The sequence below is a fragment of the Melozone crissalis genome, unplaced genomic scaffold, assembly GCF_028551555.1.
Source record: "Melozone crissalis strain CALT ecotype California unplaced genomic scaffold, PUWL_Pcris_2 ptg000101l_1, whole genome shotgun sequence".
Lineage (NCBI taxonomy): Eukaryota > Metazoa > Chordata > Aves > Passeriformes > Passerellidae > Melozone > Melozone crissalis.
Genome location: NW_026535878.1, coordinates 80,981 through 106,584, shown reverse-complemented (window position 1 = coordinate 106,584; position 25,604 = coordinate 80,981). Strand labels below are relative to the sequence as shown.

The window sequence follows — 25,604 nt, the reverse complement described above, 5'->3', positions numbered from 1 at the left end:
ACAAAAACACCTGGATGTCCAGGTTAAAGGTGACAGGGACACACACACCTGGATGTCCAGGTTAAGGGTGACAGGTGACACTCTCACCTGGATGTCCAGGTTAGGGGTGGCATAGGGACACTCACACCTGGGTGTCCAGGTTAAGGAGTGACAGGTGACACTCTCACCTGGATGTCCAGGTTCAGGGGTGACAGGTGACCCTCTCACCTGGATATCCAGGTTAAGGGTGGCATAGGGACACACACACCTGGATGTCCAGGTTAAAGGTGACAGGTGACACTCTCACCTGGATGTCCAGGTTGAGCTGCTCCCAGAGGTCATCGTGCAGGGTGGACACCTCGCTCTCCAGGCTCTCGTACTCGGCCGTGCTGTTTGCCAGGGCCTGAGGGGACAGTGGGGGGACCAGGGGGGTCTTTGTCACCCAGCACAGTCCCCCGAGCTGGGGAGGGGGTGGCAGCAGAGGGGACAAGCCCTGAGGTGCCCGGGGCAGGGCAGAGACAGAACCAGGAGCTGAGGTGGCACCTGGAGGGTGCCAAATTCGCTTTGTCCCCAGGCAGCCAAGAGGAATTCCCGGCTGTTTCCCAGCCAGGAAGGGACAAAAGGGACAAAAGGGACCTGAATCCGTTACCGTGCTGGCCTGGGACAGCTCCACGCGGATGTTGATGAGCTGGTTCTGCAGAGATTCCTTCTTGTGCAGCAGCTTCTCTGGGTAGGCGGGCTGGCTCCCGAACATCTCCAGCTCCTGGTGGGTCCCCATCAGGGCACTCTCCAGGCTCTCCTGTGGGGACAGACGGAGCCACGAGGTCCTGGCTGCTCAATGACACACCCCCAGCTCAGAAATGTCCCCAAGCTGTGGCTGCCACATCCCTGGAAGGATCCAAAGCCAGGTTGGAGAACCTGGGATAGCGGTTCAAGGGTGGAATGAGAGGTTTTCAATGTCCCTTCAAGCCAGGGGTGGCAGGGGACCTGCTCACCTGGATCAGGGGTGGCAGGGGACATTCTGACCTGGTTCAGGTGTGTCAGGGGACGCACACACACCTGGTTCAGGTGTGGCAGGGGACACACACACCTGGATGTCCATTTCAAGGAGTGACAGGTGATACTCACACCTGGATGTCCAGGTTCAGGGTGACAGAGGACACACCTGGATGTCCAGGTTCAGGGGTGGCAGGTGACACACACACCTGGATGTCCAGGTTAAAGGTGACAGGGGGACACTCACACCTGAGTGTCCAGGTTAAGGGTGACAGGTGACACACACACCTGGACATCCAGGTTCACCCCAAACCCTCCCATGGTGCCGTCACTTCCTCACCACTCAGGTGCCACCCCCAGGTCCCCACGTGGCCACCTGAGGTGCCACCAGGTACCTTCTCAGCGCGGAGCTGCTGCACCAGCCTCTCCTGCTCCCGCAGCACCTTGTTCTGCTCGCAGAGCTTCCCCAGCAGCTTCTGCACCAGGGAGGGGGGAAGAGAAAGGGGGGAGAGGATGAGAATCCCACTGGGATGCAGCCAGGACTGATGGGATTTATGGGATTTATGGCCTTGGGGGGGTTTCCAAACTCCTGCTGTCATTGCAGGGATTTTGGGGTGACACGGGCACAAACTGGGAGATGGGAGAAGACCGAAAGTCAGGAAGATTTATCCCTGAGGGGCACAAAGTGACAGGAATACGAGGACAGGGGACACACAGAGGGGACAGGACTGGCTCTTACATCGGTGTCCTGCTCGCTGATCTTGTAGGGGTGCAGGGCGTCCCTGTAGGGCTCCGGGAACGGCGTCACCTGCAAGCAGAGCGTGGGATGAGCGCAGCCCTCCATGGGATGCCCAGGGAAGGGGAGGCAGCCCCCAGCCCCCTCTGCCCTCCCTGCGAGCCGGGAAAAGGAGGCAGGAGCCGAGCCCCGGAGCCGTGGATGCTCCCCATCAATGGGAAACCACCGGGATGAAGCCACAGCCTCTCCCCTGCCCATTCCCAGCGGGAACGACGCAGGGAAAAAGCTCCGCGCAAAGGAGTTCGAGGAGCTGCCTCGTGAATCATTAACCAGCAGCACCATTCCAGCGGCGGGGAGAAACAAAAGGCAGCGAGATTGAGCTGTAATTCCACCTCGGCGGGAGTGGGAGCACCGATAAAGCAGCAGCAGGGCCTGTTTACCCCCGCCCCGGCTCCTCCGTGAGTCATTTTCCTTTCCTGGAAATCTCAATTACTAATGGGACCTTCGGCAATTAGCTGCCTCGGGGAGCCGGAGATGAAAGGCAGCAGATAGGCAGGAGGGGATGGGTATTGCTAGAAAGCGGAGAGGGCGCTTTGGAGCCGCTGAAAGCTCCGGGAGGATGCAAATGGATCCGGATCTGGGAAATGCCCGAGGGGATGGAGGCAGAGCCGGCCGGATCGGGATGAGGCGGCCTCGGGGCAGGGAGCCCGGCCAGGCGGAGCAGCATCCCCGGATTCGCCCTGCAGCACATCCCTGCTGGCAGCAGATGCAAACCGGCGCCGTTTTGTTGGAAAATCCCATCCGGGAAGCGCCCAGGGCAGCACAACCCGGGCTGGGTGGCACCGGGGGGGGGGGCTCAAGCCATGTGTCACTGCAGGGATGTCCCAGTGCTGGGGACAGAAAGAACCTCCGGTAGGGGAGAAAGGCCGTTCATTGTCCCTGATTCAGGAATTATTCCGTGTGTTTAAGAGCTGCCTTCCTGTCACCCTACAGCTTCTCCTTGAGAAATAAGGATGAACCAAGCCCTGAGTGTCCGGGGGCGGCTCTGTCCGAGAGTCCCTGGGGTGGCTCTGTCCCCAAGAATCCCCGGGACAGCTCCAAGAGTCCCCGGGCCTGGTTCTGTCCCCAAGAGTCCCCGGGGCTGACTCTGTCCCCAAGAATCCTGCAGGGCGGCTCTGAGAGTCCCCGGGGCTGGGTTTGTCCCCAAAGGTCCCTGGGGTGGCTCTGTCCCCAAGAGTCCCCAGGACAGCTATGAGAGTCCCCAGGACAGCTCCGTCCGAGAGTCCCCGGGGCTGGCTCTGTCCCCAAGAGTCCCCCGAGGCATTTCTGTCCCCAAGAGTCCCCTGGGACAGCTCCGTCCCCAAGGGTCCCCCAGGAGCATCTCCGTCCCCAAGAGTCCCTAGGGCAGCTCTGAGAGTCCCCAGGGCTGGCTCTGTTCCCAAGGGTCCCCAGGACAGCTCCATCCCCAAGGGTCCCCAGGGTCATCTCCATCCCCAAGGGTCCCCGAGGGCAGCTCCGTGCCCACCTCGCGCTGCCCAGCACGAGGATTTGCCGGCTTGGGATGGCTCATGGATGGATCAGCAAAGCCTGGGATGGAGCAGCGCCTCCCCCGAGAGCAGTGAGAGCGAGAGCGGGATGTGCCGGACGCCGCGGCCGCTGCGCGAGTGGCGATGGCAGGAGGTGACCCCGGGTGGCAGGAGGTGGCCCCGGGTGGCCGCCAGGCACGAGCCATGCGCGGCCCGGTGGCCGGAGCCTTACTTGCATGTAGAGCTGGGCCCTAGGGGAGGAGGTCTCCACCATCCTGTTCACCATAGTGATGAGGGTCTCGCTCTCGCTCATCTGCGGCACACAGGGAAGGAAAGGGCACAGGTCAGCGGGGACACGCGCCCGTGCCAGCGGTCACCGCTCCAGGAGCCATCAGGATGCAAAGTGCCACCTCCTGAGGTGGCACAGGGGCTCCAGCTGTGGCCTTGTGCTGCTGTTGCTCCTTTTAGTGCGCTTTTTTGGGGGGAAAACACGGATAAAACTCAGAGCAGATGGCACAGACGGACACGAGCTCGGACAGGGACGGCAGCGGCGTGGCCCAGCACACAGACGGACACACGGACAGGCCCTGGCACTGCCCCATGGCTCTGTGCCCAGACACGGCCCTGCTCGGTGCTGGGGAGGTGACTGACAGCTGGGATTGGGGACATCAGTGTCCCCTTTTCCAGGTGGCACTGGGAATGGCACATCCCTGCTGCCAGGCACGGTCTGTGGGGCTGGGGACAGCAGTGTCCTCTTTTCCAGGTGGCACTGGGAATGGCACATCCCTGCTGTTGGGCATGGTCTGTGGGGTTGGGGACAGCAGCGTCCCCTTTTCCAGGTGGCACCGGGAATGGCACATCCCTGCTGCCAGGCACGGTCTGTGGGGCTGGGGACAGCAGTGTCCCCTTTTCCAGGTGGCACCGGGAATGGCACATCCCTGCTGTCTGTGCCACTCCACGGGGACAGCGCTGTCCCCAAGCAGCGCTGCACAGCTCCCTGCGTGCCAGGTGACAAAGCCACTCAAGCCACCAGCACTGGAGCTCATCCCAGAGCCCCCCCAGGCATGAGCAGGACATTCCAGGGAAGCCCTGGGACAGCTGAAATCCCAAAGGTGACAACACTTTGTCACCAAAGCTGCGCCCAAACCCTGCTGGGCGAGGAAGGAGAGAGCAAACAGAGCAGGAGAACATTTGAAAAGAGGCCCTGACAGCGTCACTCCGAATTAACCTCTCCAGAGCCCGCAGCGAGAGGAGGAGGAGGAGATGCCAAACCTTTTTAGGGAGCGTTTTAAGGAGCCCTGGAGAGGCAGCACGGGGAGCTTTTATTGCAGCGAGAGCTCCTGGCCCCGCTCCAAGGCGGACACGGGGAGATTTGCAGCCAAATGGGATCGTGCAGGGAGCAGCTCCCTCCGTGCCAGCCTGGCTGCAGCTCCTGTGCCCGGCTGAGGCTTCAGGCGCTGCCCGGATGTGTCACTGGATCCCCCTCCCCACACTCCAATGGTGGGATGGAGTCAGTGCAGATTTCCTCCAAAAATCGCTGGCGGAATCAGGGTTTTCCTCCAAAAACACCGTACAGAATTATGGTTTTCCTTCCAGTCTTTTCCTCAATAATATTCTAGCAAAATTGGGGTTTTCCTCCAAAAACACCATACAGAATCATGGTTTGCCCTCCAGGGTTTGTCCTCAAAAAAACCCTGGCAGAATCAGGGTTTTCCTCCAAAAACACCACATAGAATCATGGTTTTCCTTCCAGGGCTTTCCCTCAAAGTAACCCTGGCAAAATCAGGGTTATCTTCCAAAAGCACCATACAGAATCATGGTTTGCCCTCCAGGGTTTGTCCTCAAAAAAACCCTGGCAGAATCAGGGTTTTCCTCCAAAAACACCACACAGAATCATGGTTTTCCTTCCAGGGTTTGCCCTCAAAAAAAAAACCTGGCAAAATCAGGGTTTTCCTCCATAAACCACAGGCTAAATTAAGGTTTCCTCCAAAAACTGCCATTACTGGCAAATCCAGGATTTCCTTCATAGCCCTCTGTCAAAATCAGGGTTTTCCTTCAAAACCCCCAGCAAAATCACAGTTTTCCTCTAAGATTCTGCTCCAAAAACTCCATTCAAAATCATTGTTTTCCTTCCAGGATTTTCCTCAATAAAACTCTAGCAAAACCAGGGTTTTCCTCTAGAAATTGCTGGCAAAATCATGGTTTTCCTCCAAGATTTTCCTCCAAAAACCCCATTCAAAATCAGGGTTTCCCTCCAAAAACCCTGGCAAAACCAAGATTTTCCTCCAAAAACCTCTCCAGAACCACCTGAGCACTGCTGGCTTTTGGTGCCCACCTTCACCAAACCTTTCACCCCTGAGGGGCCACCACATCACCACGACCACGTCCCCACTGGTCACCTGCCACCCCTTGGGCAAAGAGTGCCAACCTTGGGGACACCACAGCCACGCTGGCACCACGCAGGTGCCCAGCACCAACCTGGGGCGTTCCAGAGCTGCTGCACCCCCTGAGCTCCAGGACAGCCCCAAAAATACTGGAATGTGCCCCAAAACTCCCCCCAGAAAACCACACAGAGTTTTGGGGGGCTGATTTTCCTGCAGAGCGATGAGCGGCCCTACGGATGCAGAGGATGGAAGAAGCCAAACTAAAAAAATAATTAAAAAAAGATAACTGGTGCTGCTGGGATGCTGCTGGGATGCCGGTGAGGATGGATGGCAGCAGGGGACAGGGACACAGGGCACACAGGAGTGGGGACGAGAAGCAGCCGGTGAGGTGAGGCTGGCAGCCAGCTCCGCCTACCTGCTGGTCCAAATATTCTAGGTTTCTTTGCAACTGAAGGTCTAAAAGTTCATCCTACCAGGAGCCAGCAGGCAAGAAACGAGCAGCAAAACACATAAAAGAAGAAGCAAAGCGGTTAGGGGGGAGCCTATGGAATGGCCCCCGGGCCTGGAATGCTGCTGGGAATGTGCCCTGCAGACCCTTGGGCACTTTATTTCTTATTTATCTTGTTATTTCTAGGGAAAGCCTGCCTCCAGCTGCGGGGATGGATGGGCGGCATGGGCGGGCTGTGGTGAAATTCAGGCTTCTCCCTCCTCTGGCGGTCCCGTCCCAGGGTTTTGGGATCTGTGGGGACCTCCTGGTGTCACCCCCCAGCTCCGGGAGGGGACAAGAGGCAGGAGAACAAAGCAGCTGTGGCCAGATGTGAGGAAGCAGAGCGGGAGAGGTTTGGACTCAGGCAGGGAGCACCCGAGGGTGTCCCACTGGTACAGAGGGACCTTCCCACGTGGAATCCTTTGGGAATGGCCGGGAGGGAGCGGAGACACCAATGGAAGGCCCAGCTCTGCCCCTGCAGTGCACTGGTTCCTCCTCGGCCACCTGAGTGAGGACCCCCCAAACTGCCCCACGTCCCCAGGGTGGGGTCTGTGTCCCCTGTCACAGTGTCACCCCCGGGGGGACAGCAGGTACGTACCATTTTGTCGTGGATGGTGGGGGACGCCGGGAAGTGGTAGGGGTACATCCCGGCTGGGACGGGCCGCCTGTCACCCAGGTAATCGTACTGTGGAGAGAGGGGACCCCCAGCCCAAAATCAGGGACACGAGACATGAGGAGAAAGCACAGGAGAGGGACAGGTGCATCAGCGCTCCCTGCTTGGGAGCACATCTTAGGCTCCCAAAAGTTTTCCTACAAAAACTACTGGCAAATCTGGGATTTTCCTCCAAAATCCCCCTGGCAAAATCAGGGTTTTCCTCCAAGGTTTTCCTCCAAAAACCACTGACAAAATTAGGGGTTTCCTCTAAATGCTCCACACCATTTCCTCTAAAAACATCATATCCCATGGATCCCATCCAATGGATCCCATCCAATCCCTTCCCATGGATTCCATCCCATCCCATCCCATGGATCCCATCCCATCCCATCCCATCCCGTCCCATCCCATCCCATGGATTCCATCCCATCCCATCCCATGAATCCCATCCCATGGATCCCATCCCATCCCATGGATCCCATCCCATCCAACAAACACAACCAGGGAACCTTTCCAGGACACCAACAAAGACCCCAAACCCCTCCTCTATACCAACCCATAAGCTCGATGTCACTTTGCAGCCAGGCTGCGCACACAGAGGGGACACAACCGCGACACAGCCACACCCCTGCCCCACCTCCCCACCCCGCCCCACCGGCACCCACCTTGGGCGAGCTGATGGACCTGCGCATCACGAACGTGGCGGGGTCGGCGTAAATCTCATCCCCGCGTGGCGGCAGCCGCTCGAAGCGGGCGCTGGGCGAGCGCACGGGCGAGTAAACCCTGGCGCGGCCATAGGAGCCCTGGCTGGGCGAGCGCGGCACCGAGCGCGAGCGCGGCTGCAGCGACATCCTCCGCAGCGAGCCCGACGCCGCGTCCACCTCGTCCAGGTAGCTGGGCGGCCTGGAGGGCGCCGGCAGCCACAGCGGGACGTCCTGGCGGCCGAAGGCGGCGTGGAAGGGAGCCCCGTTGCGGAAGGAGTGGCGTTTGTCCTCCAGCGCCCACGGCGGGCTGACGCGGTCGAAGGCGGGCATGGAGCAGATGCTGTCGGGGCGCACGCCCGGCGGGTAGTACTGGTACTCCTCGGGGTACTGGGGTGAGTAGGGTGAGTAGTAATCGGGCACCCGGCGGGACACGGGGTAAAACCTGGTGGGGCTGGAGAGGGGGAGAGAGAGGTGAGAGCCGGGCTGGTGGTGGGTACCTGGGGTGGGCAAGGACAGCCTGAGAGGAGGTGGAATGCTGGATGGGTGGCATTTGTCCTGCCAGGGATTCCAGGCTCATGGAATTCCTTCTGTCAGGGGCACTGTGGGAGCTTCCCCCCATGGAATTCCTCCTGCCAGGGGCTCTGTGGGAGCCTTCCCTCATGGAATTCCTCCTGCCAGGGGCTCTGGGGAAGCCTTCCTTCATGGAATTCCTCCTTTCTGGCGTCTCATGGCGGCCTCCTCTCCTCAATCCCTCTTGCAGGGACACTGAGGTGGCTCTCTCATCCCAGAGATCCTCTGGTGGTTTCCTGTCCTTGTATCCCTCCTCCAAAGCACCCTGTGGTAGCTTCACCATCCTGGCATCCCTCCTCCCAGGGACCCCCCTTTACAACCCACCCCTTTTTGGGATGTCCATACCCAACTCCGAGCTGGAACAGGGAGAGAAAGAAAAAAGGAGAGAAAGAAAAAAGGAGAGAAAAACGAGATTTTCTGACCCCCATGAGGCCACAAACCAGACGGAAAGGGGCAGAACATTCCCAGAGGGACCAACCCCGGATCAAAGGAGCACCTGGCGCACCCTCACCTGCGCAGCTCCTCGGGGGCCGCGGTGGCGCGGCGCGAGTTCACCCACTGCTGCAGCTGCGTCATGGAGCTCTTGCGCTGGGCCACCTTCTCGGGGTGGGACCTGGGGGTGACGCCGCGGCGCTGGGCCCCGCTGTCACCGTCACCCGCCGGGGGGAAGGCGGTGCTGCCGGGCCGGCTGGGCGAGGGGTACGGCCACCCGTTGGGCTGAGCCGGCCGCTCGGCGCTCGCCGGCCCCCGCGGCCCCTCGGGGTAGGGACTGCCCAGCTCCGAGGGCGGCTCCTGCCCAACCAGGCCGTTGGTTTTGGCCAGAGGATCCTTCTTGGCGTCCGCCCGCTCCGACGGCTTCCGCTCCATCTTCTCACAGCCGCGGCCGTCGCCCTCCCCGCGGGTCTTGGTGTCGGGCTCGGCCTTGGGGTGCTCGCGGTGGGCGGCGTTGCAGTGGTGGTGGTGGTGGTGTTTGCTGGGGGGGATGTTCTCCGAGTCTGGCTTCTCGTGCCTGGGGGTGTCGAGACACCACAGAGGGGTCACCAAGGCCTGGCAGTGCCCCTGGGGTGGCTGGTGATGCTCTGTCCCTCCCTGAGCCTTGCAGGGTCACAGTTTCCCCAGCTCCCTTCTCCAGAGTGTCCCTTCCACCCCAAAATGTCCCCAGGCACGGAGGGCACCATGTCCCCAGGAGGGCTGGGCAGTGCAGTGGCACGGACCTCTGGGTCTGCTCTGTCCCTCCCTGAGCCTTGTGGGCTCACTGCTCCCCCAGTTTCCTTCTCCAGAGTGTCCCTCACACCCTCAAACGTCCCCAGGCATGGAGGGCACTGTGTCCCCAGGAGGGCTGGTCAGTGCGCTGGTGCTGGCCTCTGCGTTGAGGGGTGGCCAGCAATGTCCTGTCCCTTCCTGAACCTTGTGGGCTCACTGCTCCCACAGTTCCCTTCTCCAGAGTGTCCTCATGCCCCTAAAATGTCCCCAGGCACGGTGGGCACCGTGTTCCCAGGAGGGCTGGGCAGTGCTGTGGGCACTGGGCAAGGACAGCATCCCACGAGATTTGGGCAGTGTGGTGGCACTGGACAAGGACAGCACCGTGTCCCCAGGAGCTCTGGGCAGTGTGGTGGCACTGGGGGCAAGGATGGCACCATGTCCCCATGAGCTCTGGGCACTGCTGTGGCACTGACCTCTGGCTGGGCGGGATCTGCACGCGGGCGGCCTCGCCCATGGCCTGGATCCAGGACTCCTGCTCCTCCGTGTTCTCGGCGCTGAAGAAGTAGGTGCGGATGCCGGCGTGCTCGGCCTGGGGAGGAGACAGGGACTGCCCGTTACCCGCCGGCAGCTCCTGCACCCAGCACACCGTCACCTGTGGGGCACAGAACGGGGAGGGGGACACAGACAGGGGGTGAGAGCTCTGCTTCCAGCCTGGCACCCCATCCCGTGCTCCAGCAGTGCTGCTTCCCCTCTGTGTGCGGGGGGAAAGCTCTGCAGGCCCCTCACAGAGGGGTTTTATCCCCCTTGGAGTCACTCACAAGGATTTTTTGGGATGCCCCCAAGAGGAGCAGCACCCCAATATTGGGGTGGCAAATCAGGGGCTGCCAGCAGTGCTCCTTCCCCTCCTTGTGCAGGTGAAAGCTCTGAAGGCCCCTCACAGCAGGGTTTTATCCCCCTTGGAGTCACTCACAGGGATTATTTGGGATCAGCCTCCACTCTCCAAGAGGAACAGCACCCCAATATTGAGGTGGCAAAGGGGCTCAGCTGGAGTCACTCACAGGAATTTTTTGGGATCAACCCCCACCCCCCAAGAGGAACAGCACCCCAATATCGGATGACAAAGGGCCCCAGCAAGAGCAGCAGCACCAGAGGAGCATTGTCCATGCAGGGTGAGGGGGAAGGTGGTTTCTCAGCCCAGGAAATATTTTTGGGAGGAAAAGGCTCAGTTTTGATCCAAGATGTTGGTGCTCATTCTCCGCCCAGAATGTGCTGGAAGGAGCCTTTATCTGAGAGCCTTTCTGAAGCTTCCACCTTCCCCCTGTGGAAAAGGGGTGGGGGAAAGCGAGGAGGAGGAAAAGGGAGGAAGAAGAAAAGGGAGGAAGCGGAGTTCTCCTCCTGAAAGGATTTCAAGGGTTCAATCTCTTAAAAACAAAACAAAACAAAAGAACTAAAACAAATTAAGAAAAATTAAGTCTGATTAAACCCCTCCCTTGAGTTTCCATCCTCCCCAGAGCATGCAGCCACCGTGCCCAGCTGGGGTCACCTCCTGAGCCCTCCCCATGCAGTTCTGGAAGCTCTGCAGGCACAGGAAGAGGGGAAATCAGAGGGATCCATCCCTGGGATTAGCGGGAGCAGGGAGCAGAGCAAGCCCGGGGTCCCTCAGCCTCTGCATGCACCACAAACAAGACAAGGTGGAACACTCTACCTAGGTGGTGGTGGCTGGGTGCTGGCGTGGTGGTGGCACCAAGAAACCCCTCCTGTCCTGGCATCCTCACCCGCCGAGGGAGGAGGAGGAGGAGGAGGAGGAGGAAACACAGACACGGGGTCAGTGGGAGTGGGGTGGGAACCCCTCTGCCCTTCCCTGGGCAAAACTGTTCCCCCAAACCCTGGAACTGCAGAGCTTGGGGCGTGGGCAGCAGCTTTGAGAGGTTTTCCCTCATCAGTGTCAGGGAACAGGGATTTCACAGAATCGTGGAATTACTGAGGGTGGAAAATCCCTGTGGGATCATCGAGTCCAAGCTGTGCCCCATCCCCACCCTGAGCCCTCAGTGCCACCTCCAGGGATGGGCACTCCAAACCCCCCGGGCAGCCCCTTCCAGCCCTTTCCATGAGGAAATTCCTGCTGATGTCAAACCTGAGCCTCCCCAGCCCAGCCTGAGGCCGTTCCCTCTCCTCCTGTCCCTGTTCCCTGGGATAAGATCCCAAATCCCCCCCGGCTGTGCCCTCCTGGCAGGAGTTGTGCAGAGCCAGAAATTCCCCCTGAGCCTCCTTTGCTCCAGGCTGAGCCCCTGCCCAGCTCCCTCAGGACTCTCCAAACCCTCCCCAGCTCCCTCAGCTCCTTCAAACCCTTCCCAGCTCCCTCAGGACTCTCCAAACCCTTCCCAGCTCCTTCAGGATTCTCCAAACCCTTTCCAGGTTTCTCCAAACCCTTCCCAGATTTTTCCAAACCCTTCCCAGCTCCTTCAGCTCCTCCAAACCCTTCCTCAGCTCCTCCATTCCCTGCCCAGCTCCCTCAGGACTCTCCAAACCCTTCCCAGCTCCCTCAGGACTCTCCAAACCCTTCCCTGGACACCTCCAGGTCACAGAAGGTGACACCAGTGTGGGTACAGGCACAGGGCAGACCCCATGCCATCCCTCCCCTCTAAACCCCGCTCAGCTGAGCCTAAATTCAGGTTTAAGTGGGGGCAGCTCCACAAATCTCTCCCTTAGAGTGGGAAAAACTCGGGAATGTCCTGTGGGGAGCCCAGCCCTGGTTCTGGACATGGAGAGGGCACAAGAGAGTGTCACAGTGACCCGTGTCCTTGAGCAGCTGGGGACAGTGCCCAGTGATGCCAAAGGTGCCCAAAAAGCGCCAGGGAAGCTCAGACCCTGCCAGGGATGGATGTGGGGGAGCAGCAGCCGCTGTCACCTCTCCCTGCTCCCCTCTCCACTGGTGGCAGCTCCCTTCTTGTTGGTGACACTGCCAGGCAGGTGGCTCAAACAGGGCTGGAATTGGGGACAGCTCCAAGCTCAGCTCCGTGAGCAGCCGCCGTGGAGAGGGGAAAGCAGGGCAGGGAGAGGGGTGGGAGCACCCAGCAGGGCCCTGCAGAGGGGTGGTGACCTTGGGGACACCGCGCTGTGTCCCAGATCCAACCCACGGCAGCGCGCTCCATGCCCCGTCACCGAGAAAGCCACCAGAGCAGCGGGGACCCTGCCAGCATCACCAGTGCCACCGCAGTGCCACGCCAGTGCCACCTTGTCCCCTGCCAGCCCCAACTGACCTTGAACGTGTGCTTCCTGCTGATGTTGTCCGAGGGCTGCACGGCGGCCACGCGGAAGCTGAGCAGGGGGATGCTGCCCAGGATGTTCTCCTCCTTCTCATCTGGGGAGGGGGCAAATCTGCGGTTACCCCCACGGAGAGACCCCCGGCACAGCCCCCTCCCCATGCCCCTGCTCCATCCCACCTGTGGGATCGGCTCCCTGCCTGTTGCTGCTCCCGCAGCCGTGCCAGGCTCACAAACAACCTCCTCAATTATTGATGCGAGCCAGGGAGCTGCCAGGGAGGCGGGGAAAGCTCGGGATTAACCCCTGGGCGCGGCAAACACCGAGAAAAGCAGGGTGGAGCACGGAAAGAGCCGGGGGACTTTGTGCTGGTGGCCCTGGGGGTGGCAACAAGCTCTGGGGATGGCCGTACCTTTGTAGTAGAAGAGGCAGCGATCCACCAGCACGAACCAGCGCTTGTTCCACTGCTTCACCCCCGAGCTGGCCTAAGGGAGAGGGGTGGTCAGAGGGTTCTGGGGGTTCCTGGGGGTCTGAGGGGCCGGGAGGGGTGGCACGGGGGGGTACCTGCTTGTAGAGCCACCCGCTCTTGGTGACAGCGGCGTTGGGGTTCCTCTTCATGGAGTTGGAGCGCTTCCCGAAGGCGATGCCCTTGCGGGATGGGCGCGGGGCCTGTGCGGGGTGACAGGAGATGCTCAGTGCCCGGGCTGGGCTCCCTGAGTGCCCGTCCCAGCTGGTGACAGCCGTGTCACACCGCCCCAGCACTCACCCGGCCTCCGGGGCGCTCCGGGGGCACCTCGGCCACCATGGCGTGGTTGGGGGGCTCGCTGGGGACAGTGGCCGGCCGCTTGCTGCCCGCCTTGCTGGACATGTCCGAGCCGTGTCTGTGACACGGGAGAGGGGAATCAGCGGGGAATCTGTGCTCCTGCACCTTGCTGGGGTTGTCTCTAGAGCCTTCCCAGCCCTCCCTGGGTCCCCCAATATTCCCAGCCCAGCCCTCCCTGGCTCTCCCAGTGTTCCCAACCTTCCCCGGCTCACCCAGTGCTCCCAGTCCTCCTTGGCTCTCCCAGCCCAGTCCAGCCCTCCCTGGTTTCCCCCAAACTAGCCCAGCCCAGCCCAGCCCAGCCCAGCCCAGTCCAGCCCTCCCTGGCTCCCCCAAACCAGCCCAGCTCTTCCTGGCTGCCCCAGCATTCCCAGCCCTCCCTGGCTCATCCAGACCAGCCCAGCCCAGCCCTCCCTGGCTCCCTCAATGTTCCCAACCCTCCCTGGCTTCCCAATATTCCCAGCCCAGTCCTCCCTGGCTCCCCCAGTGTTCCCATCCCAGCCCTCCTTGGCTCCCCCAGCCCAGCCCAGCCCTCCCTGGTTCCCCCAGTGTTCCCAACCTTCCCTGGCTCCTCCAGTGTTCCCAGTCCTCCCTGGCTCCCCCAGCCCAAGGGGATTGGGACCAGACCTACTTTGGCAAGTCAAGCCTTGAGGTGTCCTCAGGGACCTGTCCCGTCACTGGGTGCAGGAAGGTGTTCCGCCTTTCATTGTGGCTGTGGAGACAGCGATGGGGTGGGTGTTAGGAGTCCCCATGTCCCCCACGAAGTCCCTGTGTCACCCACAAAGTCCCTTTGGTGCCACTTTTGCTTATCTGTTGGTTCCATGCCAACACCAGGGTTGGCACCAGGGCTGGCATCCCCTGTCCTGCCACCCCACTAATCCCGTAGGATTAGATTTAGGATCCTTCACAGCATCATGGAATAGTTTAGGTTGGAAAAGCCTCCAAGATCATCATGGAATGGTTTCGGTTGGAAAGCCCTCCAAGATCACCGAGTTCAGCCATTAACCCAGCACCGAACGTGTCCCCAAGTGCCACATCCACTGCACGGGACACTCCTAGGGGTGGCAAACAGAGCCTGAGCCCCTCTGGCTGTCCCCTCCTGCCAGGGAGAGCCAGAAGGTCCCCCCCGAGCCTCCTTTTCTCCAGGTTGAGCCCTTTTCCCAGCTCTCTCAGCCACTCCAGCCCTTCCCCAGGCACTCAAATATTTCATTCAAGTGCCCAAATCAGGGCAGTGGTGGCCGAGCTGCCCCTCCTGCTGCTGTCACATCCCAGCTGTCACCACTGGCCACACTCACAACTCGCTGCAGCAGCAGCAGCAGCAGCCGTGGCCCATCCAGGGCTGTGCCTGCAGCCGTGTCCCCAATGTCACCTCCTCCCTTGGCTGCTCTCAGAGCCGTTTCCAAAGCACCTCAAGGCTTTGAGTGGGGTCACCTGGGCATGGGGGCTGGGCCCCAAACAGCACCCCAGGACCCCTCAGACCCCAAACACCAGCCTAGAACCCTTCAGGCCCCAAACATCACCCCAGGACTCCTCAGACCCCAAACTCCAGCCCAGGATTCCCCACACAAACTGTTCTGCCTCCCTGGCACTGGGTGCAGCTGAAGGGATCCCTGGCAGTGCCAGCAGCGGTGCCACAGGGCTGTCCCAGGCGCAGCTGGCACCTTGTGCCACATCCCTGCCCCATCCCACTGCCAGGCACCCCATACCCCCCTCCCACGCCACTTCCTGGGGTGCCCAGGGGGAAAGGATGAAGTTCAGGGATTTCACATTGGATCCCATCCCTTCCTTCCCAAACCTGCTGGGCACCAGGACACGGTGCCACCCTGTGCCAGCAGCCCCAGCACGCCACCAACTCCTCCTGCCAGTCAGCAAAATGGGGGAAGTTTGAGCAAAAAAACGCCGCTGCCAAGACCATGCCATGCCATGCCACGCCACGCCATGCCAGCTCTGGAGCCATTCACCACTGACACCCCAAAAAGTGCTGCTGCTGCCGCCCCTTGCAGCCCCCATCTGCCTCCAGGGGCACCTTAAAAACCCGGGGGTTGTGGGTGCACCCCACAATTGGGGGGTTCGCTCTCAGACCCCCCCAGTGCCCTTCTGGTCAGACCAGAGCTGCCCTCAGTGCCCAGCTGAGCTCAGCACAGCCCGGGCAGTTCTGCCCCCGGAGGGGTTCAAATGCCGGGAACTGAGGCAGTGACATCCCCGCAGTGACGCTGCCACAAGGGGAGGGCGCAGTGCTGAGAGAGCAGCACCCCGAAAGTGCTGGGCGTGGGAAGTGGGCGCTGCCAGCACCCACCACCCCCATTCTGGGTGTCCCCCCATCCCTGCAGGTCCCTGAACCCCACAATGGGTGTCACGCCAATCCCTGCCCAACACCCCCATGCTGGGTGTCCCCAACCATCCCTGTAGATCCCTGAACCCCACGCTGGGTGTCCCCATCCTTGCCCATCAACCTGAACCCCACACTGGGTGTCCCCCCATCCCTGCAGGTCCCTGAACCCCACACTGGGTGTCCCCCCATTCCTGCCCACCACGCTGGGTGTCCCCTCATCCCTGCGGGTCTCTGAACCCCACAATGGGTGTCACTCCAATCCCTGCCCAACACCCCCATTCTGGGTGTCCCCATCGTTGCCCATCAACCTGAACCCCACACTGGGTGTCCCCATCCTTGCCCATCAACCTGAACCCCACGCTGGGTGTCCCCCCATTCCTGCCCACCACGCTAGGTGTCCCCTTATCCCTGCAGGTCCCTGAACCCCACACTGGGTGTCCCCCAATCCCTGCCCACCACACTGGCTGTCCCCCCATCCCAGCAGGTCCCTGCGGGCAGCACACCCCCATTTCTCAGCCCCCTCGGCACCTCCTGGCACCCACCACGCTGCCTCCCCCCTCCCCAGAGCTCCGCTGGCCCCCAGCCCCCGGGAGGAGCCGAAAGCCGCGCAAAGCAGCGCCCGGGGCTGCCCCCGCTCCCGAACCTCGGCAGTGCCCATCGCCTCCCAGCACTGCAATGCAGCAGCCGCTGCCCCGATCCGCTGCCCGGCCCGGGGGTCCCGCCCCGCCGCTTCCCCTCCGGTCCCCCCGTGTCCCCCCAGCCCCCTGCGGGCTCCTACCTCACCCTCCGGTCCGCCCGGAACTTCAGCATGGTCCCGGGGGCCCGCCCGGCTCAGCGCCCGCTCCCGGCTGCGGGCATGGCCCCGCTGCCACCGCCGCGCTGCCCGGGGACAGCGGGGACACCGGGGCGGCCCCGCGGGGCAGGGGGAGCGGGCGGGGGGCGAGGGCTGTGCCCGTGCTGTGCCAGTCGTGCCAGGCGCCCCGCGCCGGTGGCATCGGCGGTGGCGGAGCTCGGGGGGCTCCGGGAGGCTCCGGTGGCTCCGGTAGCGGCGGGGTTGGGCGGCCCCGGTGTGCGGCAGGCGGCGGGGAAGGCGACAGCGGGGACAAACAGCGTCCCCGCAGAGGAGAGGCGAAGGGCAGCGCGGCACCGCCGCCTCCCCCAGCCCAGGTGCGGAGCCGGGGAGATGCTGGAGGCAGGGGAAGGGCGGCACGGGCAGCTCGGGGGGTTCAGGGGGGCTCAGAGGGGCTGGTGAGGGGCTGTCGGCCCCCCCCAGGCCGGCAGGGCAGCGGGAAGGGCGGGTGTCACAGCGAGCTGAGCTGAGCGCTGTCGCTGCCCTGGATTCGGTGGCTGCGTCCCTTCCCCCTGCTTGTGTCCCCAAAGCATCCCCGCGTGTCCCCAAAGCATCCCCGGCTGTGTCACCCTCCTGTTCCTTCCCCAGGGGACGCCGGGAGGAAATCCCGGGGGCCAGGATGGGGACAAGCACCCAACCGGGGGGCACAGACCCCGCAGGGCATCAGCACCCCCAAAAATAACTCGGGGAGCCCTTGGGAACGGTTTTGGGGTGAGCCACGGTCTGCCTGGAGTTTGGGAGAGAATGCAAAGCCCTCAGGGCGGGCAGGAAGATCCTCGGGCAGGAGGGAGGGAAGGGATGGGGCTGACACGGCCGGGAAAGCTCCAAAGAAGGAAGCGCAGCACGGGGAGGACGCTGGGATCCCTCCTGCCATGGCCCGGCTCCCGAAAATCCCGGGAGCACCGTGGGGCACCGCCCAGCACCGCGTCCCCCTCCCAAAAATGCCAATGGTGCCCCTTTGGGGTGAGCTCAGTGCCAGCGACCAGCCCAGGGGTGGCACCAGAGGTCCCAGCCCAGCCCAGAGTGTGCCAACGCTGCGGCACCGGCGAAACTGAACGCAAACTGAACTGAACACAAACTGAACTGAACACAAACTGAAATGAACACAAACTGAACTAAACATGAACTGATCAAAACACAAACTAAACTAAACACAAACTAAACTGAACACAAACTGAACTAAAAACAAACTGAACCAAATCCAGACCGAGCTAAAGCCAAACTGAACCAAATCCAAACCAAAAAAATCCAGACCGAAACAAATCCAAACCCAAACCAGATCCAGACCCAAACCAGATCCAAACAGAACCAAATCCAAACCTAAACCAAATTCAAACCTAAACCAAAACCCAACCTAAATCAAATCCAAACCCAAACCAGATCCACACAGAACCGAATCCAAACCTAAAACAAATCCAAACAGAACCAAATCCAAACCGAAACCAAACCCAAACTAAACCAAACCCAAACCCACACCAAATCTGAAACAAATCCAAACTAAACAAAATCCAGACTAAACCAAACCCAAACCAAACCCAAACTCGAACCAAACCCAAACCCGAACCAAATCAAGCCAAACCAAATCCAGATTGAACCAAACCCAATCAAGAAAAACCAAATCCAGACCGAACCGAACCCAAACCCAAACCAAATCCAAACTGATCCAAATCCAAACCTGAACAAAATCCTTATCCAAACCAAATCCAAACTCAGCCAAACCCAAACCCAAATCCACCTTTTTAAGGCACCGGGCACACGGGGTGTGACACATCTCTGGCCAAACTGCCACCACACTGCCTGTGGGCAGCACCAGCCTCATGCCAGGCTCTGAACCAGTGCCAACACCCCAGTGCTGCCTGTCCCCCTGTCCCCATGTCCCCAGCACAGTGACTCATCCGTTCCCCCATCGCCACCAGCCGAGGATCAGGGACAAGGTCCCCCAACGGCTGCGGGTGTGTGCCAGCCCTCCTTGGTGACAACGCCAGGGCTCGCCCGGTGGCACTGCCACCATGGTAGGATGGCACCTGCCAGGGGACACTTTTGGGGACAGGAGCAGGGAGGGAGCCACGGGAGGCTCCGTGTTGGGGTGTCACCCTTTGCCACCCCAGTTTGGTGTCACTGGTGCTGTGCCAGGCTTGGGGGCTTTGAGCTGGGTTTGCCAGCCTGAAGCTGGCACCGTGGCTCTGTCACCATCTGGGCTCTGTCACAGGTGTCTGGGGATGGGCAGGGACATGGCAGAGCCAGGGCTGATCCACCCCACAACGGGGCTCACATGGCCCCCAGCCAAACGCAAACACACCCCACACGATCCCTTCTTCCTTTCCTTTCCTTTCCTTTCCTTTCCTTTCCTTTCCTTTCCTTTCCTTTCCTTTCCTTTCCTTTCCTTTCCTTTCCTTTCCTTTCCTTTCCTTTCCTTTCCTTTCCTTTCCTTTCCTTTCCTTTCCTTTCCTTTCCTTTCTTCCCCTTCCCCTTCCCTTCTTTCCTTTTTCCCTTTTTTCCCTTTTCCCTTCTTTTACCTTCTCCTTCCCTTTTTATCCCTTTCTTCCTCTTTTTCCCTTTTTCTCTTCTCTTCCCTTCCCTCCCTTCTTCCCTCCTGTGTTTTTCCAACCCCTCTTTCACTTCTCCTCCTGCTGCAGCCCTTGGAAATCCCATTTTCTGCTCTCCCCAGGAACTGCAGCGCTCAGCACCCAGGGGAGGGCACTCGGGGTCACCCTGTCACCCACGGTCCCCGCGAGGGACAATCCACCCTCGGGACGGCAAGGACAAACTGCTGAGCCCTGCTTTGCACAGGAGCCCAGGGTGGGGAAAAATGGATTATTAGGCACAAAAAAACAGTGGGCACAAAAAAACCAGGGAAAAAACAGATTATAAGGCACAAAAAACCAGGGAAAAAATGGATTATAAGGCAAAAAAACCCCAAAAAACACCAAAAAAAACAGGGGAAAAATGGATTCTAAAGCACAAAAATCCAGGGATTCTCTGCACTCTGAATCCATCCTGCATGGACCATAGGGATTAAAAAAATAAACAGAATTAAATTTTCCATCCTCAAACGGGCCCATCCCAGCTCCTGCCCTGGCCAGCATGACCTCGGCCTGCTGGAGTTGTAGGAATTCCATGGCAGCCCTGGGAGAGGGCAGGAAAGGCAGGAGCAGCCGTGGCCCATCCAGGGCTGTGCCTGCAGCTGTGTCCCCAATGTCACCTCCTCCCCTGGCTGCTCTCGGAGCCATTTCCAAAGCACCTTGAGGCTTTGAGTGGGGTCACCTGGGCATGAGGGCTGGGAACCCTCCAGACCCCAAACACCAGCCCAGGGCCACCCAGACCCCAGAAACCATCACAGGGCCAACTAGACCCCAGAAACCAGGGCTATGTAGACCTCAACACCAGTCCAGGGACATCTAGACCCCCAAAACCATCCCAGGGCCACCTAGATCCCAGAAACCAGGGCTACCTAGACCCCAATGTCAGCCCAGAGCACCCCAGGACCCAAACACCAGCCCAGGGCTACCTAGACCACAAAAACCATCTCAGGGCCACTTAGACCCCAAAAACTAGCCCAGGGACACCTGGACCCCAAACACCATCCCAGGGTCAACTAGATCCCAAAAACCATCTCAGGGACACCCAGACCCCAGAAACCAGGGCTACCTAGATCCCAACACCAGCCCAGGACCACCCAAACCCCAAAAACCATCCCAGGGCTACCCAGACCCCAAACACCATCCCAGGGCCACCCTCTCCTGCAGGACACGCTGGCCACCAGCTCCCCCTCACTCCATGATTCCCATGGGAGCGGCCAGGGAGGGGAGACGGGAGCTGGATGCCCTGGGCTGCGGTGCCAGCCTACGGTGCCAGCCTTGCCAAGCCAGGCAAGGAAGCGGCTGGGCCGTGGTGCCAGCCTTGCCAAGCTGGGCAAGAAAGCAACTAGGCCGTGGTGCCAGCCTTGCCAAGCCGGGCAAAGTCCTCGGGAGAGGCAGCCGCAGCTCCCGCGCACCCACGGGCCCTGTGTGACATCGGCGGCGTCACTCGGGGACATCCCAGGGTTGGGGGGACAGCGGGAGAAGCTCCCAGGGGTGGATGGAGGGCCGGGAGCGGGGGAAGGCCGGGGATTTCCAGAGAACAAAGCGGCTGCTGGCGGCCAGCGCGGCGGGGAGGGCGAGTCCCCGCTGCCGCGCCAGCTGGGGTCGGGGAGAAGCACAAAAAGCACAAAAAAAGCACCGGGAGTTTGTGTTTTATCTCCCTGGAAACCCCGGCTCCGGCCCAGGCACGGCCCACGGGGCTGTCGGCCAAAAACGCCGCTGATGCTGCTGCTGGGGTTGGAGCAGGGGTGGCAGCAGCGTCCTGATCCCATAGGGGACATGTGGGGAGGGTGACAGCTCTGGATCGGGGCAGAGTGGGTGACAGTCTGTGCTCTGGCGGCTCTGATGTCACTCCATTGTCCTCTAGTGGGGACAGAGCCGCAGTTCCTTGTGCATGGGTTCAGTGGGATCACAGAGCCACCATTCCCACTTTGGAGCCACCATTCCCATTTTGGAGCCACCATTCCCACTTTGGAGCCACCATTCCCACCCAGAGCCACCATTCCCACATAGAGCCACCATTCCCACATGGAGCCACCATTCTCCCCCAAAGCCACCGTTCCCAGCCAGTGCCACCATCTCCACCCAGTGACACCATTCCTACTCAGAGCCATCACTCCTACCTAGAGCCACCATTCCCAGCCAAGTGCCACCATTCCCACCCAGAGCCACCATCCCCACCTGGAGCCACCATTCCCACATGGAGCCACCATCCCCACCCAGTGCCACCATTCCCACCACAACCTCGGAGCCACCACCTGGACTCACCCCTGGAGGGCTGGAACTCTCCCTAAGCTCTTTAGGACCAGGAATTCCTGTCCCGAGCAATTCCTGTCCCCGGCATCAAAGCAGCCCGGCCCCAACCCCTCCCTGGCCGGGTCAGCTCAGGGGATTTACGGCAGCGCCGCTGGGAAAATCCTGCTGGGGCAAATCCACCGTGGGCTCCATAATCACACCCAGGTGCCGACGGGGCCGTGCCTGGCGTGCTGCTCCTGCCACCTCTGCTTGTCACCACCCTCGGGCCACCCGCTGCTCGCGGTGCCACCGACCGCAGACAATGGCCCGCGAGTGCCATGGACGGGGTCCGTGTGAGACGATCAGGCTCTGTGTGACACCTCCATGGTCCGTATGACACCTCCAGGGTCCATGTGACACCTCCAGGGCTCTGTGACAAGGGTGTACACACACGCACACACACAGACACACGCGCTCACACTCACCGGTGCCACCGCGCGTCCCCTCCGCCTGTCTCGCCGAGCCCGCGGCTCTCCCGCAGCCGGCCGGGGCGGATGATTTCCCTGATTTCCCTTCCAAGCCCACGGAGACCGTCATCGGTATCAATCATTAACAGCCGCCGCAGCTGCCGCCGGCTTAACCCCCTCGGCTCCGGGTGGAGCGCCGGGAGCCATCCCTCCCTTGCTCTGCTTTAATGGCACCGTGACACGGCAAAGTCACCGCAGCAAAAAGGGTTTCCAAGGGGCTCCGCACCCCCATGAACCCACAGCTGCTCCTGCAGCGTCCTGGCTGCGTGTCCCCCATCCCCTGGACACGAGAGCTGGGAGCAGCCCCGCGTGTCCCCGAGATGCCCAAATTGTCACATCCCGGTGGGAGCGGCTGGAACCGCTGTCCCCACGCTCAGGCTGGTCCTGAGGGGTAGGAGCTGATCCCGAGGGGCAGGAGCTGCTCCCCGGACCCCAAGATTGCAGCTCGGGACCGCTCCCCGCACCCCGAGACCTCTCCTTGCACCCCAGAACCGCAGCTCGGGACAGCTCCCCGTACCCCAGGACCGCTCCCCGCACCCCAGAACCGCAGCTCGGGGCTGCTCCCGCACTCCGGGACCGCTCCCCGCACCCCAAAATCGCAGCTCGGGGCTTCTCCCTGCATCCCAGCACCGCACCCCAGGACTGCTCCCCGCACCCCGAGATCGCAGCTCGGGGCTTCTCCCCGCACCCCAGCACCGCTCCCCGCACCCCAAGATCGCAGCTCGCGGCTCTCGGAGCTCCCTCTCCCTTTCCCCGCATCTTTTCCAAGGCTCATCAATGAGCTGTAACTTTATCCCGCCGTGTTTACAACCCAGCTGCGCCTCTTGGCTCCCTCAGCCGTGCCGGGGGCCAGCTCGGCTCCCGCTCAGCCGCCACACGGCGCTGTCACCGTGTCACAGTGTCCCTGTCCCCCCCCTCCCGCACGGGACCAGGGGGATCAGCACCTGCATCCCCACGGACAGGGGGCTGGAGGAGGAGGAGGAGGAGGAGCACGGCGCTGTCCCCGAGCCCGAGCCCTGCGGAGCGGACGGACAGATGTCCCTGTCGCCTCCCCCCGCCCCCGCAGCCGCGTTACCCAACCTGCCGAGGGGTTGAATGATTAACCCCGGGCTGCCGAGCCGCCGCCGGCTCCCGGCGCTGGCCCTGCACAGCCCCGCGGCGCGGGGGCACCTGGGGACCCTGCGCTTCTGTCACCGGATCCCAGGAGCGTCCCATGGCGGGTCCCCTTCAGTTTGTCCCCACAAACACACAGAGTCTCCACCCTGTCCCATGTCCTGGAGCATCTCATGCCAGGCCCCCTCAGTTTGTCCCCACAAACATACAAAGGGTCCCCACCCTGTCACCAGCTTCCAGGAGCATCCCGTGACAGGTCCCTTCAGTTTGTCCCTACAAACACACAGAGGGTCTCCACCCTGTCCATGTCCCAGGAGCACCCCATGCCGGGTCCCCTCAGCTTGTCCCTACAAGCACACAGAGGGTCCCCACCCTGTCCCTCACCCCTGTCCCAACTCCCAGGAGCATCCCATGCCCTCAGCTTGTCCCTAAAAACACATAGAGGGTCTCCACCCTGTCCCTCATCCTTGTCCCAACTCCTAAGAGCATCCCATGCTGGGTCCCCTCAGTTTGTCCCCACAAGCACACAGAGGGTTCCCACCCAGTCCCACATCCCTGGAGCATCCCATGCTGGGTCCCCTCAGTTTGTCCCCATAAACACACAGAGGGTTCCCACCCAGTCCCACATCCCTGGAGCATCCCATGCTGGGTCCCCTCATTTTGTCCCCATAAACACACAAAGGGTCCCCACCCTGTCCCCCACCCCTGTCCCACATCCCTGGATCCCTCAGTTTGTCCCTACAAACACACCGAAGGTCCCCACCCTGTCCCTCACTCTGTCCCACGTCCCTGCAGCACTCACAGCACCAACACCACCTTCCCAACGCGGCCACCGCGGGAATTTCGCCTTTGTCCAGCCCCAGCTGCTGCTCCAGCCGGGGGCGTCGGGGCTGGAATGATCACAAACAGCCTTGGACAAACATCTGCCCGGCACCACCCCCGGGCTGCGGCCGCGGGATGGTTTCAATCACGGTCAAATCCCACAAAACCGCCCGGGGGAGCGAGGCAGGAGCAGCAGCTGATAAGGCCCTGCAGATGTGGGGCTCAGTTTGGCTCCCCGAGTCCGTGAGATGCCGTGGAACGGGCACAGATTTGGGAATTCCCATTCCCCACACCCACCTGAGATATAAAGCCAAAAATTCCTTGTGAACACCTCAAACTGGGAGCACTCAGGGGGTGCAGGGGGGTGAAGTGATTCCTGAGGCTCTGCAAATCCAGCAGCTGCTATTCCCACTCTGGACCACCAGGATAGGGGTCAAGGTGAGCCCCAGCCGGGGCTCCATCAGGCTGTGGAGCCTCTTGATGATTTCTGGATAAACTCCCCAGTTTTCCACTCCGGATCTCCCACTCTCAAAGAAAACAACAAAGCCACAAATTCCTTGTGAACACCCCAAACTGGGAGCGCTCACGGGGTGCAGGGGGATGAAGTGAATGATTCTTGAGCTCTGCAGACCCAGCAGCTGCTGTTCCCACTTTGGAACACCAGGTTGGGGCACAGCCTGGGCTCTAGCAGGCTGTGGAGCCTCTTGATGATTTTTGTATAAATTCCCCAATTTTCCACTCTGGTTCTGCCACTCTCAAAAAACCAACAAAGCCACAAATTCCGTGTGAACGCCCCAAACTGGGAGCGCTCAGGGGGTACAGGGGGATGAAGTTGAAGCATCCCCCTGCTCCCAGCAGTGATTCCTGAGGCTCTGCAGACCCAGCAGCTGCTATTCCCACCCTGGCCCACCAGGCTGTGGCACAGGATGGGCTCTATCAGGATGTGGAGCCTCTTGATGATTTTTGGATAAACTCCCCAGTTTTCCACTCCAGATCTCCCACTCTCAAAAGAAACAACAAAGCCACAAATTCCTTGTGAACACCCCAAACTGGGAGCGCTCACGGGGTTCAGGGGGATGAAGTGAATGATTCTTGAGCTCTGCAGACCCAGCAGAGCTCTCTGACCCACCAGGCTGGGGGCACAGGACGGGCTCCATCAAGTCTCTTGATGTTTTTCGCATAAACTCCCCAATTTTCCATCCACATCTCCCACTCTCAAAAAAACCAACAAACCCACAAACGCAGCACCTCAGGGCCGTGAGACAGCGGCGGCTCCCACGTTGCTGCTGCCTCCACAGGATCCCATTTCCCATTTGGAGAATCAGGATCAGGAATTTGGGCAGCGCTGGCTCTGCCCCAGCCCGGGAGCTGCAGCGCTGGCTCTGGTTCATCCCGACCTCCCGCAGTCAAGCCCCGACACATTCGGCGCATTCCTGGCATAGCCGGCACCCGGAGCCCCACACCTGCCAGAGAGGGAGGCTGGGAAGATGCCAGCGGCTCCATCCAGGCCGTGCCAGCAGATTTATGGATCCCAGGCACCGTCCCAAGGCCGTGTGTGGCTCTGGTGACACGGCGAACTTGTCACCGTGGGCAGCTTTGTCACCTCGCCGAGCGTCCCCGTTGTTTTGCTGGTGCGGCGCCACGCGTCCCTTGTGTCAGGCTGGGTGTGAATGGGGAAATTCTCCTTTTTTAGATCTGATCCCACACCTTGGCGGGCCTGGGAACAGCCTGTCACCGGCGGTGACACAACCGTGCTGATTGTGCAAGAGCTTTGCACCAAACAGCTCCCAAGGACGGGATCAACGCCGGCTCCGGGCTGGCCACG

General features: G+C 61.0%; 1 protein-coding gene across 6 annotated transcripts in view; it reads right to left on the bottom strand.

The window, feature by feature from the left end:
- The window catches only part of PLEKHA6 (pleckstrin homology domain containing A6), a 51,464-nt gene that overhangs the window by 7,440 nt on the left and 18,420 nt on the right, over window positions 1–25,604 (bottom strand). For 2 of the 6 annotated variants that reach the window (XM_054291629.1, XM_054291633.1), the window contains exons 2-16: window positions 13,953–14,033; window positions 13,268–13,382; window positions 13,066–13,170; window positions 12,914–12,986; window positions 12,501–12,601; window positions 9,714–9,892; window positions 8,549–9,046; window positions 7,429–7,918; window positions 6,707–6,793; window positions 6,037–6,090; window positions 3,470–3,550; window positions 1,715–1,783; window positions 1,371–1,451; window positions 629–778; window positions 287–382 (exon numbers count right to left, since the gene is read on the bottom strand). In XM_054291629.1, the coding sequence (XP_054147604.1) occupies window positions 287–382; window positions 629–778; window positions 1,371–1,451; window positions 1,715–1,783; window positions 3,470–3,550; window positions 6,037–6,090; window positions 6,707–6,793; window positions 7,429–7,918; window positions 8,549–9,046; window positions 9,714–9,892; window positions 12,501–12,601; window positions 12,914–12,986; window positions 13,066–13,170; window positions 13,268–13,369 (2,166 nt within the window). In that variant the 5' untranslated portion in view covers window positions 13,370–13,382; window positions 13,953–14,033. Of the gene's footprint in view, window positions 1–286; window positions 383–628; window positions 779–1,370; window positions 1,452–1,714; window positions 1,784–3,469; window positions 3,551–6,036; window positions 6,091–6,706; window positions 6,794–7,428; window positions 7,919–8,548; window positions 9,047–9,713; window positions 9,893–10,945; window positions 11,288–12,500; window positions 12,602–12,913; window positions 12,987–13,065; window positions 13,171–13,267; window positions 13,383–13,952; window positions 14,034–25,604 lie in introns of those variants that run through there. The other 4 variants (XM_054291631.1, XM_054291630.1, XM_054291632.1 and 1 more) reach the window with 4 other exon arrangements.